The sequence below is a fragment of the Schistocerca nitens genome, chromosome 2 (genome assembly GCF_023898315.1).
Source record: "Schistocerca nitens isolate TAMUIC-IGC-003100 chromosome 2, iqSchNite1.1, whole genome shotgun sequence".
In the NCBI taxonomy this organism is placed as follows: Eukaryota; Metazoa; Arthropoda; class Insecta; order Orthoptera; family Acrididae; genus Schistocerca; species Schistocerca nitens.
Window position 1 is genome coordinate 368,475,826 of NC_064615.1, and position 18,337 is coordinate 368,494,162.

Consider the following 18,337-nt stretch of genomic DNA (forward strand, 5'->3'; position numbering starts at 1 on the left):
TTCCTCACCTTCCACTATGTCTGCTCACAAACGTAAGTTCACTGAGTCTCAGCCACAGACAGTTCTTCCATCGTTGCCACAGTTCCTTGTTGTTTCTCGGTCTGACGAAGGTCACGACTTCTCCACGGTCAACCCTTTCATTATTCAGAAAGGTGTCGACACAATTGCAGGTCCTGTAAAGTCTTGTTCCAGATTACGGAATGGCACCCTGTTGTTAGAAACAAACAGTGCCCTCCAGGCACAAAAATTGCTGCGTACTTCTCTGCTCCACACCTTCCCTGTCCGGGTGGAACCGCACCGTACCTTAAATTCCTCGCGTGGAGTCGTTTATACACGCTCCCTCGATGGATTGTCTGACGAAGAAATTCAGCACTACCTGTCTGACCAGGGCGTAACGACTGTTCATAGAGTTACGAAAAGGGTTGACACGAACATCATTCCAACCCGCACTGTCTTCTTGACATTTGACAAAGTTCAACTCCCATCGAAAATCAAAGCAGGCTATGAGATAATTTCCGTTCGCCCTTACGTCCCAAACCCTACGCGTTGCTATCGGTGTCAGCGGCTCAATCACACCAGCGAGTCCTGTTCCAATCCGGCCAAATGTTACGTGTGGCAAGGATGCCCATGAGGGTGCTTGTCCACCTCCATCCCCTCGCTGCATCAACTGTATGGGTGACCACGCTGCTTCCTCTCGAGATTGCCCCGTTTTTAAGGACGAAAAGCTCATCCAGGAAATTAGAGTGAAGGAAAAGGTGTCGACCTTTGCTGCTCGAAAATTATTCGCCAGTCGACAGCCCACCGTGCCTCAGACAGGCAAATACATCACTGTCCTTGCTTCTCCTCGGCCAACAAAGGAGGCGGCCACGCAGACTTGCGACCTCGTCTTTAGTGCCACGGTCGTCAGATCGGCCAGCGCAAAGATCGCCCGTTCAACCTCACCACTTTCGCCTGCCCACTCTATGGCTCACCCTTCGTCGGGTTCTGCTAAATCTCGAGCCCAAAAGTCAGACACCAAGTCTTCGAAAAAAGAGCATACCCGTGAAGAGTTTTTACGTACCGCAGTTTCACAACCATCGGTTCCTCCTTCATCTAAACATCATACTTCCAAGAAGGCTACAAAGAAACCCAGTTCCTCTCCTCCTCCGCCAAGGTGTGTCCCATCTACAGCGCCACCTGGCGGAAATTGCCCTCGGCCGTCTTCTGTGTCGCCGAGGCGCACTGCTGGTGGCCGGTCAACCGGCCGATCGCTGGTGGCAGGAGCTGCTCCTGACCAACCTATGGATCAGGATCTTCTGCCTTCGGCTGAATGCCATTCCATGCTGTCGGTCGCAAGCTCTGAGCAGTCGTTGAGTTGACAGCACCCTTGGTCACAATCCTCCATTTTCTGTTCACCCTATGCCCATTATCCACTGGAATATCCGCGGCATTCGAGCCAATCGGGATGAATTGTCGATCCTCTTACGATCCTACTCACCGGTCATCTTCTGTCTTCAGGAAACAAAGCTGCGTCCCCATGACCGCTTTGTTCTCCCTCATTTTCAGTCCGTCCGATATGACCTCCCCTCTGTTGAAGGCACTCCAGCCCATGGAGGACTCATGATTCTTCTCCATGATACTCTCCATTATCACCCAATCCCCTTAAACAGTTCCTTCCAAGCTGTCGCCGTCTGTCTTTCCCTTTCCGGATACACGTTCTCTCTTTGTACTGTATACATTCCATCGTCCACACCAATGGCACGAGCTGATCTCCTTCATCTTCTTGGTCAGCTTCCACCCCCCTATTTGCTGGTTGGGGACTTCAATGCCCACCACCCGCTTTGGGGATCTCCTTGTCCACGTGGCTCACTATTGCTAGACGTCTTCCACCAAGCGGATCTAGTTTGCCTCAACACTGGGGTCCCCACATTTTTGTCTGCCTCCACGACAAATTTATCTCATTTGGACCTTGCGATCGGTACTGTTCCGCTCGCTCGGCGCTTCGAATGGTTCGCCCTTGATGATACACACTCGAGTGACCACTTTCGATGTGTCCTTAGACTGCAGCCTCAACTGCCATATATGCGCCTGCGGCGCTGGAAGTTTGCCCAAGCTGATTGGACACTTTTTTCGTCTCTAGCGACATTCGATGACCGTCGCTTTCCCAGCGTCGACGATGAGGTCACACATATTACCGATGTTATTCTTACAGCTGCGGAACGTTCAATACCACGCACGTCTGAATTGCCCAGGCGCCCCCCAGTTCCTTGGTGGAACGAGGCATGCCGTGACGCAATACGTGAGCGGCGACGTGCTCTTCGCATTTTCCGTCACCATCCTACTTTGGCCAACTGTATCCGCTATAAGCAGCTCCGTGCGCGATGCCTTCGCGTCATCCGCGATAGCAAGAAGGCAAGCTGGAAATTCTTTATTAGCTCATTTAACACCTTCACTCCCTCCTCGGAAGTTTGGGGTCGGCTTCGACGGTTCTCAGGCGCGCCTAGTTTCTCCCCGGTCTCTGGGCTCACTGTCGCGCATGATACATTAGTGGACCCCGTCGCAATTTCTAACTCATTGGGTCAGCACTTTGCTGAGATTTCGAGCTCTTCAAATTACCCGCCAGCGTTTTTCCCGAAGAAACGTGCAGCGGAAGTGCGACATCTTGCTTTCTCCTCTCAAAATCGCGAAAGCTACAATACTGTTTTCTCCATGCGGGATCTCCAACATGCCCTCTCTTCTTCTCGCTCCTCCGCCCCAGGACCGGATGGTATCCATGTCCAAATGTTGCTGCATTTATCAACCCATAGTCTGCGTTACCTCCTTCGCCTTTATAATCGAATTTGGGCCGACAGTACTTTTCCCAGACGATGGCGGGAAGCTATCGTCGTTCCCGTTCCGAAACCTGGAAAGGACAAACATCTCCCCTCTAGCTATCGCCCCATTTCTCTCACGAGTAGTGTCTGTAAGGTTTTGGAGCGTATGGTGAAATACCGGTTAGCTTGGTGGCTGGAATCCCGCAGTCTTGTAACACCTGCCCAATGCGGATTCCGAAAGCATCGTTCTGCAGTTGACCATCTTGTTGCTCTCTCCACTTATATCATGAACAATTTTCTCCGGAAACGCCAAACGGTAGCAATATTTTTTGATCCGGAGAGAGCATACGATACCTGTTGGAGGACAGGCATCCTCCGCACACTGTTCTCTTGGGGCTTTCGAGGCCGGCTGCCCCTTTTTCTTCGCGAATTTATGGCAGAGCACACATTTAGGGTGCGGGTGAACACTACTCTGTCCCGTACTTTCTCCCAAGAAAACGGGGTACCCCTGGGCTCCGTGCTGACTGTGGTACTCTGTGCCATTGCCATAAATCCAATTATGGATTGTCTCCTTCCTGATGTCTCGGGCTCCCTCTTTGTGGACGATTTTGCGATCTACTACAGCTCTCAACAGACCAGCCTTCTTGAACGACGTCTTCAAGGATGTCTCGATCGCCTCCACTCTTGGAGCATCGAAACCGGCTTCCGTTTTTCTCCCAGTAAGACCGTTTGTGTTAATTTTTGGCGACATAAGGAGTTTCTTCCACCCCCCTTACATCTAGGACCTGTCAACCTTCCGTTTTCAGACGTCGCTAAATTCTTGGGTCTTATGTTTGGCAGAAAACTGTGCTGGTCCTCCCACGTTTCCTATCTTTCGGCTCGCTGTCTGCGATCCCTCAACACCCTCCGTGTCCTGAATGGTACCTCCTGGGGAGCGGACCGAGTGGTCCTTCTCCGCCTCTATCGCGCCTTAGTGCCCTCGAAATTGGACTATGGAAGCATAGTCTACTCCTCTGCTCGGCCGTCGATTCTTCGGCGTCTCGACTCTATCCACCACTGTGGATTACGTTTAGTGTCTGGAGCTTTTTACACCAGCCCTGTGGAAAGCCTTTATGCTGAGACTGCTGAACCTCTGCTGTCCAATCAGCGAGCAGTCCTTCTGAGTCGTTATGTTAGCCATCTGTCTTCCATGCCTGCTAATCCAGCCCGTGACATTTTTTTCGACGCCTCCTTTGATGTAGGGTATGCAGGCCGCCCCTCCTCCCTACTACCACCGGGAGTCCGCTTCCATCAACTGCTCCATTCTCTTTCCTTCCGCTTTCCTAAAACCTTCTTGACAACTTGGGGTACAGCACCGCCTTGGCTCCGTCCCCGGATCTGCCTGCTCCGTGACCTTTGTCGATTTCCCAAGGATGGTACCCCTTCACTTGTTTATCGTCGGGCATTTGCTGCTCTATGTGCACAAATGACAGAAGGCACATTTATATACACCGACGGCTCGAAAACATCGTTAGGTATAGGGAGTGCCTATATTGTTGGCGACACCCCAAATCACTTTCGGCTTCCCGACCAGTGTTCGGTTTATACTGCGGAGCTTTACGCTGTTCTCCAGGCTGTCCACTATATCCGCCGCCATCAGCAGATACAGTACGTAATCTGCTCAGATTCTCTCAGCTCTCTCCTCAGTCTCCAAGCTCTTTACCCTGTGCACCCTCTGGTCCACCGGATTCAGGACTGTCTGCGCTTGCTCCACCTGGGGGGGCATCTCGGTGGCGTTCCTCTGGCTCCCGGGACACGTTGGTATCTGTGGAAATGAGGCGGCCGATATTGCAGCCAAGGCTGCAGTCTCTCTTTTTCGGCCAGCTATTCAATCGATTCCCTTCGCCAATCTACGGAGCGTTTTATGTCGTCGTGTTGTTCATTTATGGCACGCGCATTGGTCGACACTTCCCCATGATAAATTGCGGGACGTGAAAGCTCTTCCTTGTGCTTGGACCTCTTCCTCCCGAACGCGTCGTCGGGAGGAGGTAATTTTAACTAGACTCCGGATAGGGCACTGTCTTTTTAACCATCGACATCTTTTAAGCAGCGATCCTCCCCCACTCTGTCCCCACTGCTCTCAGCTGTGGACGGTAAGACACCTTTTAATTGAGTGCCCCTATTTTAATCCGTTACGCTCCCGTCTACAGCTATCGCCTGATCTATCGTCGATTTTAGCAGATGACACGCACTCAGCCGATCGCGTTCTCGAGTTTATTAGTGCCAGTGACATGACGTCAGTCATTTGAAGCTTTTTTTGGGGACAACCAACCCCTTTCTGTAGTATATTTTTAAGCCTTCCTTCTGCTTTTAGTTTCTCCAATTTTATGACTTTTGTTCCCATTGCTGCTGGTTTCCATTTTCGGTTTTTTACTGTTTCCTAAGTCACAGACCGGGCGCTAATGACCATAGCAGTTTTGCGCCCTAAAACAAAAAAAAAAAAAAAAAAAAAAAAAAGAAATACCATGGACGTCACCCACCTGATTCCCGCCCTCGGGCGGGTTTTCCGGTTGGGCTCCGCCTTGCCTCTCTTTGCCGTGATTTTCAGCTTCCTTCTTTGTCCTGTCTCCCTTGCTCCCTCCCCTCCACCCCCCGTTGGTTAGTTCCTTGGCCTCGAATTCGGATGGATCTCCGCTGAGGTCCGAAAGATTCCATCCCCCTGATGGTGTTCCGTTCCTTTTTCCACCAAATTTTATTGGAGTTTTGGGATGCTGTTGTTTTTTACACTGATGGCTCTAAATCTGCTGATCATGTGGGGTATGCCTTCACGTCCTCTGTTGGAACGGAAGATCATCTGCTGCCCCCTACATGTGGGGTGTTTACTGCGGAATTGATGGCCATTTCCCAGGCCCATATCTTTATTAAACAGTCCCAACACAACCGCGTTTTGTTATGTACGGACTCAATGAGTGGCCTTCTGGCTATTGACCGGTGTTTTTCGCGCCATCCCTTGGTCTCTGCCATCCATGACCATCTCGCTGATATTCACTGTGCTGCTTGTTCCATTGACTTCCTTTGGGCCCCTGGCCATGTGGGTATCCTGGGTAATGAGCTCGCTGATCGTGTGGCTGGGGGAGCAGTCACTCACCCCCCCCCTCCCCCCCTCGTTTTCTGTAACCCCTCCTGCAGCACATTTATGGCTTCACATCAAATCCCACTTCGCACAGTCATGGGCCAATTCTTGGGAGGCTACTCCCCTGTCTAATAAACTTTGTGCGATTAAGGTGACACCAGGCCCGTGGCGTTCTTCCTTTCGCCTCTCCCGAAAGGACTCGACCACACTGTGTCGTCTCCGCATTGGCCATACCAGGCTGACCCATGGTTTTCTTTAGCATGATGAGCCACCCCTACTTTGTGATTGTGGAACCTTCCAGTTAGTAGGCCACATTTTGGTTGAATGCCCCCTTCTTTTGGCTCTGCGTGCTAAGTACAGGCTTCCCCGCACTTTACCTTTGATGTTGGCTGACGATTCCCGGTGGTCTCTCTGGTTCTCGGTTTCCTCCGGGAAAGTGGTTTTTATTCTCAGTTTTAAGGTTTTTAATCTCTCTCTGGTGTTTGGGCAGGGCAGTGACTGTTGGGGTATCTCCCACTGTAAGCCGTGTTTGGAGATTCCCGACTCACCTCCATGACCGAGATCCTCTTTTCTTCTCCTTTTACTCTGTTTTTACCCTTTTTTTTTAAGAATTGGTTTGTCTCCTTTTCCCATACGCACTTGTACATTCTAGCGGTAGCACCTTTAAGTTGCAGGTGGTCTTGCCTCTGCTGCTTCAGCATAGCATTGGGTTTGTTCTATTGCTGACTTCCCTCATTTTGTTTTTACCATTGACAACATGACTGCTCTTTTATATTTTCAGCCTTTTCCCTTTTATTGTTCTGACTTTCCTGAGATGTCACACTAGCAGAATGGACCACATTTAAAACAAGTGACTGATGACCTTGCTGTTTGGTCCCTTAAACCCCAAACAACCAACCAACCAAAAGCATTGAGATTCATCCTAATATTTGACCACTTCCCATTGCTCTACGAGATCAATTAGTTTAGTCCAAAGTATGTGCATCTCGCTTAATAGCATCTCGTGTAACAAGTGAGTGGAGGGGAAGAATGGTGGAGAGAGCATCCTTATGTCTGTATTATTGTTCAAATCACTGTGACATAATTTGGAGGTGCTAGTGTGATGCAATCTTTTTGTGACAATACAGACTGCCTCCACATTGCTGCAGGTAAACAGACAGATGCACAGGATAGGACATTGCACTCCTGTATAAATTTCTGATGAGAGATGACTGACATAACAGGGCTCCATTTTATCACAGGTGGACATCCATCACACAAGAATACCTACAACATCTGTCCGAACAGTGTTCTGTTTGTAAGTGGGATGCATTGCCTCACATTGTTAATGTACTAGTACTGGCCTTCATCATCTGCCAACATGTACTGTGACTTACTGGTCTAAACAAACTTCCTTTGTTTAGAGCATCCAACATTAGTGTTTCTTTGCCTATGCTAATCTCCACAACATGTGGCACTTAATGCACAAAGGTAAAGTTTTGTGCAAATGGGTAAAGAAAAATGAATATGAAATTAAAATTTTTTCGACTGTTTTGTTTTTAAAACATTGTGATATGGTGTCAGCCTTTCCTATGAATACTATAGCTGCATTGACTTCCTGTATTTTACTTTTCTGAGTAGGAAAAAATAAATATACAACTATGGATTTTTTTTTTCAGGATGAAGGACATGATAAACTTATCAGAAGCTTCACTGATGTTAAAGAAGTTCTTAATCAGCTTGGTGACTTACGGGACTTGGATCCTAACCATTATCTGGGTAAGCTGGCTGTTTATAGAATGCTTTTGTATCCATACTCTTTGTAATGTAAAAAGACACAAAAAAGTCATTAGCTTTAGTAAAACAAAGGAACAGTTTGGCTTTTGAAATGGATGTAACCAAATGGACCACTTGCAAGTAATGGACAAAATTGTAGGAAGTAGTAATGTGTATTAATACTTTGCCTAGATTAATAGATTCTGCAAAAGATTTTTACTCAATTTCAACGAAATTTGTATTTACAGTATTTGTGAACAAAAGAGTTAATTCATCCTTCATTATTGTAATAAAAAATTAGGTATTAGTGAGAAACTGAAAGAAGTTGGGCGGGAAGATTCCGCATTGCAATGGATATGTGTTAGTTGAGCGTATCTTAACCATCATGTTGTTGATCATATTATGCCATTTGCCTCTGGCTCAGGTAGCCTTAAGTAGCACATGGAAAACATAATTAACTAATTTTAAAAGTAGGCTTGAAAACCAAATGTAATAAAACTGCACTAATGTATATTCAGTACAGAAGTTAAGAATGAAGTAATAAACTCTGTTGATGAATGTTTGCATTTAAGGTATTTGAAGATGGTGATGGGGCAACAAAAGAAATACAGAGAACAGTGTAAATACCCTGAAGTGCTTTTGGTAAACTAAAGATATTTCTAAACTTGACTATATGATTTACACTCGTTGTGTATTGTCAGTTTTCACTTAAGACTCTGAGATAGACTTCCAGCATGAAAAATGCTCAAAAACTGAGGGTTGCTTGACAACTAACACTTCTTGAAAATTACTAGGAGAGACAGGAATACTAATAAATGGATTAAGGAATAAACTGGAGGTGAAGACATATTTGCCTCCCCCCCCCTCCCCCCCCCCCCCCGTCTCACACATTCTCTCTCTCTCTCTCTCTCTCTCTCTCTCTCTCTCTCTCTCTCTCTCTCTCTCTCACACACACACACACACACACACACACACACACACACAGTAAGTAAAAATTTATTATTTGCTATTCTTCCTGTAGCCGTGTTTCTGCCTTTAGTGTAGATTATGAAAAGCCCAAATTTTGTCTTATTTCACCAACATGTGATTATTTTAGATGTATGTGAGGAAGACAGATTTTGATTAGTGCTCTTTCAGAATTTTACATGTAAACTTCCATGTGTTCATGTTGGTGAACAGACCCAAGAGTTTTCTAAATGACCACATTGGCAGCAGAAGAATTACACTTAATTAGGATTCTTTCCGTGCCCCTCGTGCACCCACCTTCCTCACAACTAGACTTTTGTGCTACCTTCTGTCATTCTTACTGACAATTGTTACTGTTGTGCACAGTGTTCATGAATGGACTGTGTGAGTAATTGTACTGCTTATAATACAGTTATTCACTGTCCTAAAAGTTTGATTTTCTTAACTTGCTGCATCAATTAAGAGTACACTGCGCTCAGAATAGGAATGGTTCAATGTTTCCACAAGGATTGGTCATCACTTCATTTTCAGCTGCTATTCTATAGAATATTATTTCCGTGTATGTTATGAATTTTACAGTCATGTAGTTCTAACTTTATGGAAATCTATGAAAATCTCTGTATACCAGTTTCATTTGATACTCACCGAGATCCACATGTGTCTGAAGTTCTAAGGATACAAATAGGGTTATTGCATTTTGTGTGTCTTTTGTGAGCAGTTTTTGCATGACTTACTGATAGATCAGTGAAAACTTCCTATATGTTACTGCTGCTTCTTTCACTTTATGTGTTTGCTAACTGTTGTAAAAACTTTTGGCATCGCATGGTAGGTTATTCAAGGTTTGACATATTAGCAGAATAAAAACCATAAATCAAACAACCATCGATGAAGTGGTAGTTTGCAGACAAGATTTTCTGTAGTGTTGCCCATAGTATCTTTCTCATTGTCAAAGTTGTGTGTTGCCAGTGTTAAATTATTAAGTAATCTGTACATACAGTTATATATAATCCTAAAAATGTAGAAGATGTTTCCCTGACAGTGTTATGATGATCATGATCACAACAAGAAATTAAAAAGCATAAAGATTGAAGGCAGTGAGAAATAAATACAGGTTGATGTATGGATGAAATGTAATAGTGGAACTGAAACACTTTTCTGGAGACCATGCAGAGAGCCTCTTTAAATTGAGAAACATGGTTACAACAGTAGTTGTAGATTACATATACTAGCTTCAGTCCTGACTGAGCTTTCTCTGTTGTATTAAGTATAGTAATTTTATTACAGGCCCATTTTTGGAGGTGATTCGTTCCGAGGAGACAACTGGTCCAGTTACTAGCTTAGCACTTTCATCGGTGAATAAGTTTTTGTCTTATGGCCTGATAGGTAAGCAACACTTCAAATAATTATTTGATACTGAAAGTTTTCTAACTTTTCTATTTTATGGATATTGTTTAGCATGCTAAATAACTTCTATAACGGGCAGTGAAAAAGTTTCCATTCAGAGGCCTATACTAACCCCTTGCCCAAGTGTTGGTGCTTATATATCCACATCTGGTCACGGTTGGTTGCGTATACTCTGCAACAATGCTGTCAAATGGAAACTTTTCAGTTGCCTCTTATGTAATGTTGTTGCTTCATTTAACAGCAAATAGTGAAAGTCAGTGCATGTGGTATTACGGGAATGATTTACCTTGATTGTACTATAGAAGAGATGATAATTTTTTTAAAAATAATATATAGGTATTGTGTGTTTTGGTGTTGCATATTTAAAGGTGAGCATATTTGATATGATCTGTGGTAATGGATATTTTTTTTTTTTAAAACAAAAATTGAATTAAATGTGTATATAAAATGTCCTTGTATCCGTATTTTCTTTCTTTAATTGGAAATACTATTAATTTTTCTGCTTCCTACATTTCAAATCTCACAGTTGTCTGTTCACCTTCAATCAGTCTTTTGTTATGTATTTTTATGGACAATACTCCTAATATATTTAGGAGTCTCGTTTTCCTCCATTCTCATAACAAGGCCGTACCATTCCTGATTTGTCTTTCTTCATACAATTTATTAAGGTGTCAGGGATAAGTGTTCAGTTTGGTTTGAGGATCCTGAGGTTAGGCAGACAGTTGGTTGTGTGAACACGAAGTAACCATGAGGATAGTTAATTTAAATATAAATAATTGTAAGATAATAACATATTCGTATAAATTTAAGGCGGTTAAAGGGGAAGTTGTAAACGTACATTAGTAGAAATAATTAGATTGGCAGATGTACGTTGATAATGGTGACTGTACCTGTACTTAAACACTTTCATGTCCTATGTGAACTGTTAATTACAGATATTTTTGACTATTTATTTTGCTGTCTGTCAAAAGGGTTATCCATCTCAGCTCATTTTAATGTAAAATTTTTGAAGAATTTCAGCGAAGTCAACTACAGCTACCATATTAACTTCGCTGAATGTCTTCCACCTGTATCAGTTCTATCAGACGTCGAATTGAGACTTGTAGGGTATATTGTTGATTCTTCGTATGTACTTCCCATGCGGATTGCCGCTCTTTGGCGGGTTCATGCTTGGCTACCATGGAGACTAGTTTTTGCAGCATCTTTTTCCTTCTGTGCTGCCTGTCTATCCTCTTGCTATCCCTTTTCCCCTCCCCTGGGGAACATGTCTGGGTGTTTTTGAGAACGTGTTCCGTATTTTCAGTAGCTGATGTAAGAACAGTCTCGCCCCTGTTTCTGGTTCCTTTTTTCTTTCTTTGTTTACCTCCTCCTATCCTTCCACCGCTTTGGTGTTTGAGGTTCCTCTTTCTCCATCTTGTGAGCTCCTGAAGGCTGTCCCACGCATCTAACGCGTAACAGGTGACTGGATAATGCGTAATTCCAAGCTCCGTGTTGTCAGGTAGGGTTTGTATGTATCCCACGTATCCCCTGGGACAGGCCAGGCCCAGGGAGGGGTGATAAACAGAATGAAGCTCCCGATTCAAAGACCCTCACAGCCGCACCACGGTTTCTCGTCGTTTCACATACTGAAGGAGGTCAGTCCTTTGCAGAGGTAAATCCGTTTCTTATTCAGAAAGGTGCTGATGCAGTTGCTCATCCTGTGAAATCCTGCTTTCGTTTATGCAATGTCAATTTGCTTTTGCAGACTACTTCAGTGTCTCAAGCACAACTGCTTGCCGCTTTGCTCATCCACAGCTATCCTGTTTGTGTCTAGGCCCATTGAACTCTGAATTCTTCTCTTCATGTTATTTACACTAGGCTGCATGATGATCTGACTGAGGCAGAAATCCAAACGTACCTCTCTTATCAGGGTGTCATTACAGTCTGTCAGGTGGTCAAAAAGGTTGATGCATACTTAGTGCCCACATGTACACTTTTTCTCGTGTGTGATAGTGGTGCTTCTGTCCAAAGTCAAAGCAGGCTATGAAGTTATCACAGTCTAACCCAGGCTGTTCTTTACATATGCCGCCACCGACATTCTGCTTATGTCATCTGCTCCGATTCCCTGAGCGCCATCCAGAGCCTCAGTGATCCGTATCCGGTTCACCCTTTCGTGCAACGGATCCAACGCTCTCTTCAGCAGCTGGTGGACGACGGTTCTCCAGTTAGCTTTATGTGGGTTCCTGGCCATGTCGGTATCCCTGGGAACGAAGCTGCAGATGCCGCGGCCAAGGCTGCGGTCCTCCAGCCTCGGACAGCTTCTTGTTGTGTTCCTCCATCAGATTATAGCAGGGTCATTTGTCGGCGCATTTTATCGCTGTGGCATGCTGATTGGTCTGCACTTACGGACAACAAGCTTCGGGCCTTGAAACCTCTTCCCACGGCTTGGACGTCCTCCTCACGCCCTTCTCGGTGGGAGGAGGTCGTTTTGGCCCGGTTACGAATTGGACACTGCCGGTTCAGCCATCGCCATCGGCTGACGGCTGCGCTGGTGCCGTTCTGCCCATGTGGGCAATTGCTGACGGTCCGCCACATTTTAACGTCCTGTCCGGATTTTAACACACTGCGTCTTGATCTTGGCCTGCCATGTACTCTAGATGCCATTTTAGCGGATGACCCACGAGCAGCTGCTCGCGTTCTTCGTTTTATCAACTTGACAAACCTCTCTAAGGACATTTGATTATGCTGTTTTTTTTTTTTTTTAATCCTATGCCTGTCAGTCTGTCTTTTATCGTGTTTTCCCTTTTAGTTGCTGTTTTAAACTTGTGCCTCGCGGTGCATTCCTAACGTAGTCTGGGCGCTAATGACCATTGAAGTTGTGCGCCCTAAAACCACAAAAAAAAGTCTAACCAAACATTCCAAACCTGATTCACTGCTACGCTCGTCCAAATGTGTAACCTGTGGTAGGGATGCGCACAAGGGTGATACTGCCTCCTCCCCACTGTGTCAACTGCAATGGCGACCATGCTGCATCCTCTCTAGCTTGTCTCTTGTATCTCGATGAGCAGGCTGTCCAGGAGATCTGGGTAGGGCAAAAAGAGCCTTACACGGTCAGTTGCTAGTTGCAAATTCTGCGTTCTACCGTCTGACACATACAATACTGTTCTTGCTACATCTCGCTCCATGAAGGACATGGCCACACAGACATGCAACCTCAAATTCAGCGCAGCCATTGTGAAATCGACCAGTGTCATGGTAGCACCACCTGCTTGTCCCGCTGTGCAACAAACAACAAACATTCGCCTCCCGGAACGAAGTCATGTGTTACACAACTGGCAGGTTGGAAACGACAGAAGGTATACTCCTGCAAAGACTTCCTACATCTCTCCAGCCAACAAACATCTCCTCAGCCGACCAGAAAGGCTCCAAGAAGTCAAACAAAGGCAAACGGTCTTCTCCTTAGCCGACTCGAAGATCCTCTTCAATTTTGTCACCATGTGATACCCTCACCCGGCCGACCTCCTGTGTCACTGGAGCACACCGCCAACAGTTTTTATGCCCTGGATTCCGCAGATCGACAGATGGAGAGTGCCAACACCTCTGTAGATCTCATGGAACAGGATCCTCCAGCCTCTGTGTCCTATAGGAGAGAGTTTTTTGAAGGCTGGCACTCAGCAGCCGCTGAGGTGACACCCCTTCATTTTTTTCCCTCTCCCCTTTCCTTGTTATGACTATCCTTAAATGGAACATTTGTAGTGTTCAATCAAAGAAAGAGGATGTACAGCTGCTTAGAATCGCAGTATCCACTTGTTCTCTGCCTCCAGGAAGCAAAATTGTGTCCTGACGACCACTTTGAGCTCCCGCATTTCTTCGCCATCCGTTTTGACCTTCCCTCCGAGGACAGCGTTCCATCTCATGGGGCAGTCATGCTGTTCATACGGGGTGATGTTCATAGTCAACCCATATCCCTGACTACCTGCCTTCAAGCTGTTGCAGTTTGCCTTTCCCTTCCTCACGTGACCTTTTCCCTTTGTATAGTTTACATCCCTCCGTCATTCGATGTCACCAGGGTGGACTTCCTCCAGCTTATTGGGCAGCTACCTAACCCCTTTCTGCTGCTCAGTGACACCAACGCGCACCGTCCCCTATGGGGTTCTCCCAGAGCCTGTCAGAGAGGTGTCCTCCTGGCTGACCTTCTCAATCAATTTAACCTCCTCTACCATAACACAGGAGCACTCATGTTTCTTCGACTCCAGCACTCCTATTGCCATTTGAACCTATCCTTCTGCACTGCCCAGCTTGCCCATTGTCTCGAATGTTCCATTCTCTCCGAAACATACTCGAGCGAGGTTTTGCGTGTGCTATCTATTTGCTGACTCCTTGCCCACCCCAAGTGGCAGCTTGTTATAGCTGACTGGAGGCTTTACTCCTCCCTGGTGACCTCAAAGAACATCATTTCGCCAGTTGTGATGACCAGGTAGAATATTTTACAAACGTTATCCTTACTGCTGCAGAACATTCTATTCCTCACACTTTCTCTTTACCGTGCTGTGTCTCGGTTCGTTCCTCACATGTCCTTTTTACAACGCTGTGTCACCGTGATTCGGTGGACCGAGGTGTGCTGCAATGCAATTCATGTGCGGAAACATGCTCTCCGCATTTTTAACCATCATCTTACGATGGCAAACTGCATTCATTATAAACAGTTGCATGCACAGTGTTGTTGCATTCTTCGGGACTTAGAGGGAGCTAGATCATGCTCTCACTTCATCCCAGTCCTCTCCCACAGTGCCAGACGATGTTCACAATCAGATGTTGCAGCACCATTGTTTTGCTTTCTCCTTCGTACATACAACCACATCTGGGCAGAGTGCACATATCCTAGATGCTGGTGTGCAGCCACTGTCATACCCATACCTAAGCCCGGTAAGGACAAACACCTTCCTTGTAGCTAACACCCCATTTCTCTCACCAGCTGTGTTTGCAAGGTGATGGAACGTATGAATCATTCCGACTGGTGTGATGGCTTGAGTCTCGCAATTTACTGACAGCCGCACAATGTGGATTTTGGGCACACCGTTCTGCATTGACCATCTCGTCACTTTGTCCACCCATGTCATGAATGGTTTTCTGCAGAAATCCCAGACTGTGGCTGTGTTTTTGGATCTGGAGAAAGCCTACGACACCTGGTGGAGGACTGGTATCCTCTGTATTCTTTACAAGAATTATGTCCTAAGTGTCACTATCGCCATTAACTTTATAATGGCCTGTCTTGCACTGGGTATCTCCGGCTCCCTTTTTGTTGACGATTTTGCTACCTGTTGCAGTTGTCACGGACTTGCTCATTGAGCAGCATCTTCAGCAATGTCTTGATCATCTTCACTCATGGAGCATTGACAGTGGCTTTCGTTTTTCCACTGACAAAACGATTTGTAGGAATTTCTGGTGGCACAATTGGTTTCATGCACCATCTTTAGATCTTGGGCCTGTTGCTCTTCCGTTCGTTCAAACTACAAAATTCTTGGGACTCGTGCCTGATGGGCAACTTTCTTGGTCCTCCAACATGTCTTACCTGCCAGCCTGCTGTATGTGGTCCCTCAATGTCCTGTGTGTCCTCAGTGGAACTATCTGGCGAGCAGATTGAACCGTCCTTCTCTGTTTGTACCAGTCCCTTGTCTGTTTGAATCTAGACTATGGGTGTTTTGTTTATGCATCTACATGTCCGTTCCTCTTACACTGTCTCAGTACTATCCACCATTGTGGCATCCATTTGGCCCCTGACGTCTTTTCACTATCCCGGTTGAGAGTCCGTATGTGGACACTGCCGAACTACTGAGGTCCTACTGCTGTGACTTTCCCCTCAGCAGATATGCATTCTGTTTGACTGTCGTGCATGGCCATCCATCCTATGCATCCTTCTTAGATGACTCCTTTGATCGCCAGTACGGGGCGCGCCCCACTTCTCTGTTAACTTCTGGAGTTTGCTTTCGGCTCTTGCTCTGGTAGCTTAACTTTACACTACCTGCAGCTTTCCTGGTAGGTGTGAACCTTTCATCACCTTGGCTTCATGCGGTGGCCCGTGTTCACCTTGGCCTTCATTTGCTTCACAAGGACACTACTCCAGGCTTGCTCTATCGCCGGAAGTTTCACCAGCTTAGCATGGAACTTCACGATAGTACTTTTGTGTACACTGATGGCTCTTGAACTGACTGTGGTGTCAGGTGTGCCTTCTTCGCTGCCACCAATGTTTTTTGCTATTGCCTTCCGGAACACTGCGCATTATTTACAGCAGAGCTCTTGGCCCTGTATCAGGCCACACAGCACATCTGGCGACACAGGCTTTTCAATTGCATCATCTGCTCTGACTCTGTGTCCTTCAAAGCCTTTGTGAGCTGACAGGAAATGAGGTTGCTGATGCTGCTGCCAAGGCTGCAGTCCTCTTACCTCAGCCCGCTAGTTCTTACATTCCCTCCAATGATCCATGTTGCCGTTTGTCAATAGGTGGTGCCACTTTGTCATCACCACTGGTCCTCCCTTCATGGGAACAAGCTTTGGGTTATTAAGCCTCTCCAAGTGACATGGACGACCTCCTCTCAGAACTCTCGCTTGGAGGAGAACATTTTAGCTAGGTTGTGCATTGGGCATTGTCTTTTTTGCCATCACCATTTGTTAAGTGGTGCTCTCCCACCACTTTGTGCTCATTGCGCTCAGCCTTTGACAGTCTGCCATTTCCTGACGGAATGCCCCTTTTTAACCATTTGCGTTCTCGTTTGTGTTTACCTTCTAAGTTATCAGTTGTTTTAGCGAAAAACATGTGGGCTGTTGACTGTGTTTTACTTTTTATATGTTGTACCAATATGGTGAAGGCCATTTAATGTTTAGTTCAGGACCTCTGTTTCTCTATGCCGTATTTTATAGACCTGTCTCCACATCTCCATTGTTAGCTGTCTTATCTTCTGATGATTAGGATTAATATGTTGTTCTTTTTAACTCCTCTCTTTGTCTTTGTATTCTACAGTTCTGATACAGGCGTGTACGACCCTAGTTGTTTTTGTGCACTAAAACAAAACAAAACGATCAATCTTTGTATGTAAATTTATTTTTATCGAAAGGATTGAAATCTCCCCTCCCCTCTACACACACACACACACACACACACACACACACACACACACACACACACTTTCTCTCTCTCTCTCTCTCTCTCTCTCTCTCTCTCTCTCTCTCTCTCGCTCGCTCGCGCACACCTTTGAACACAGTTATTAATTCTTACTGATAGCATAGGCCATTATGCTTACATGGAAAGCTGAATAGTCGTTAAAAGTTAGCTTCTGTAAGATACAGAGCTTCTCGCAGGTCTCTCAGTGGTGGAATGCAGAGGCCAGGAGGCTCCAATAGTAGTGGCACGAACGTTTATAGGACACATCTGACTTTGCATTTCTGTATTTGTGGCATGTTACACACACTCATCATATTTATTGTACAGTGTTGCACAGATAACATTTGCAGCAGTCTGTTAAGTGAGAAGTCAACATGATGTAACATTTCTGTTTTGTGTGAAATGAAAACTAAGTGACATTTTCTATGTATATGAGTAGTTTAAAGCTTAAAGTATTTAGGAAAAAGGAAGACTGATTGTCATACTTTGAATATTTTTCAGACCCAGGAGGGAAATCAGTACCCACTACTGTGCAAAACATTGCTGATGCTGTTACACATGCGAGATTTATGGGCACTGACCAAGATAGTGACGGTGTTGTGCTTCTTGTCATACTGCAGGTGATGTATTGTGGTATTATTTATAAATTAAAGCAATATTATGTCCTTATATACTAATGCAGTTACATGTTATTCTAGGTACTACGAACACTGATGTTTTCACCTGAGGGAATCATGCTTAGCAATGACAGTGTATGCGAAATTTTAATGAGCTGTTTTAGGATATGTTTTGAATCAAGGCTGAGTGGTAAGTAATGCTTAATGGTTTCTTTTATTTAGTAATACATACAACTTGGGCCACATTTCCTGGGTTCGAAATTGAGACTTTCTGAACTAGTATACACACACATATTAATCTCTTTTGTTGTATTTGCAATAACTAAAAGCGTTGTTCACCATTTGCTGATCACAATGGGTAAATGAGTGTACATTGGAGATACCAAGTTACATACAAAAGTTGGAGAGTTAGTGTGTTGAGGAAGGACAAATCAGTAATGTGGTGTTATGTAACAAACTTTCATTTGGATGACAAGGTCTGCCTGTATCCCAAGAAATAAACCTGTGATAACTGGTTTTGTACATTGTGTTTTGCCACTTCTGACACACTTTT

The 18,337-nt window shown here is 45.4% G+C and overlaps 1 protein-coding gene across 2 annotated transcripts in view; it reads left to right on the plus strand.

The window, feature by feature from the left end:
• LOC126236190 (Golgi-specific brefeldin A-resistance guanine nucleotide exchange factor 1) overlaps nucleotides 1–18,337 on the plus strand; it is a 321,970-nt gene that overhangs the window by 17,736 nt on the left and 285,897 nt on the right. For both annotated transcript variants that reach the window (XM_049945293.1, XM_049945291.1), the window contains exons 2-5: nucleotides 7,563–7,662; nucleotides 9,910–10,008; nucleotides 17,669–17,787; nucleotides 17,866–17,974. In XM_049945293.1, coding sequence (XP_049801250.1) covers nucleotides 7,563–7,662; nucleotides 9,910–10,008; nucleotides 17,669–17,787; nucleotides 17,866–17,974 — 427 coding nt within the window. The remainder of the gene's footprint in view (nucleotides 1–7,562; nucleotides 7,663–9,909; nucleotides 10,009–17,668; nucleotides 17,788–17,865; nucleotides 17,975–18,337) is intronic.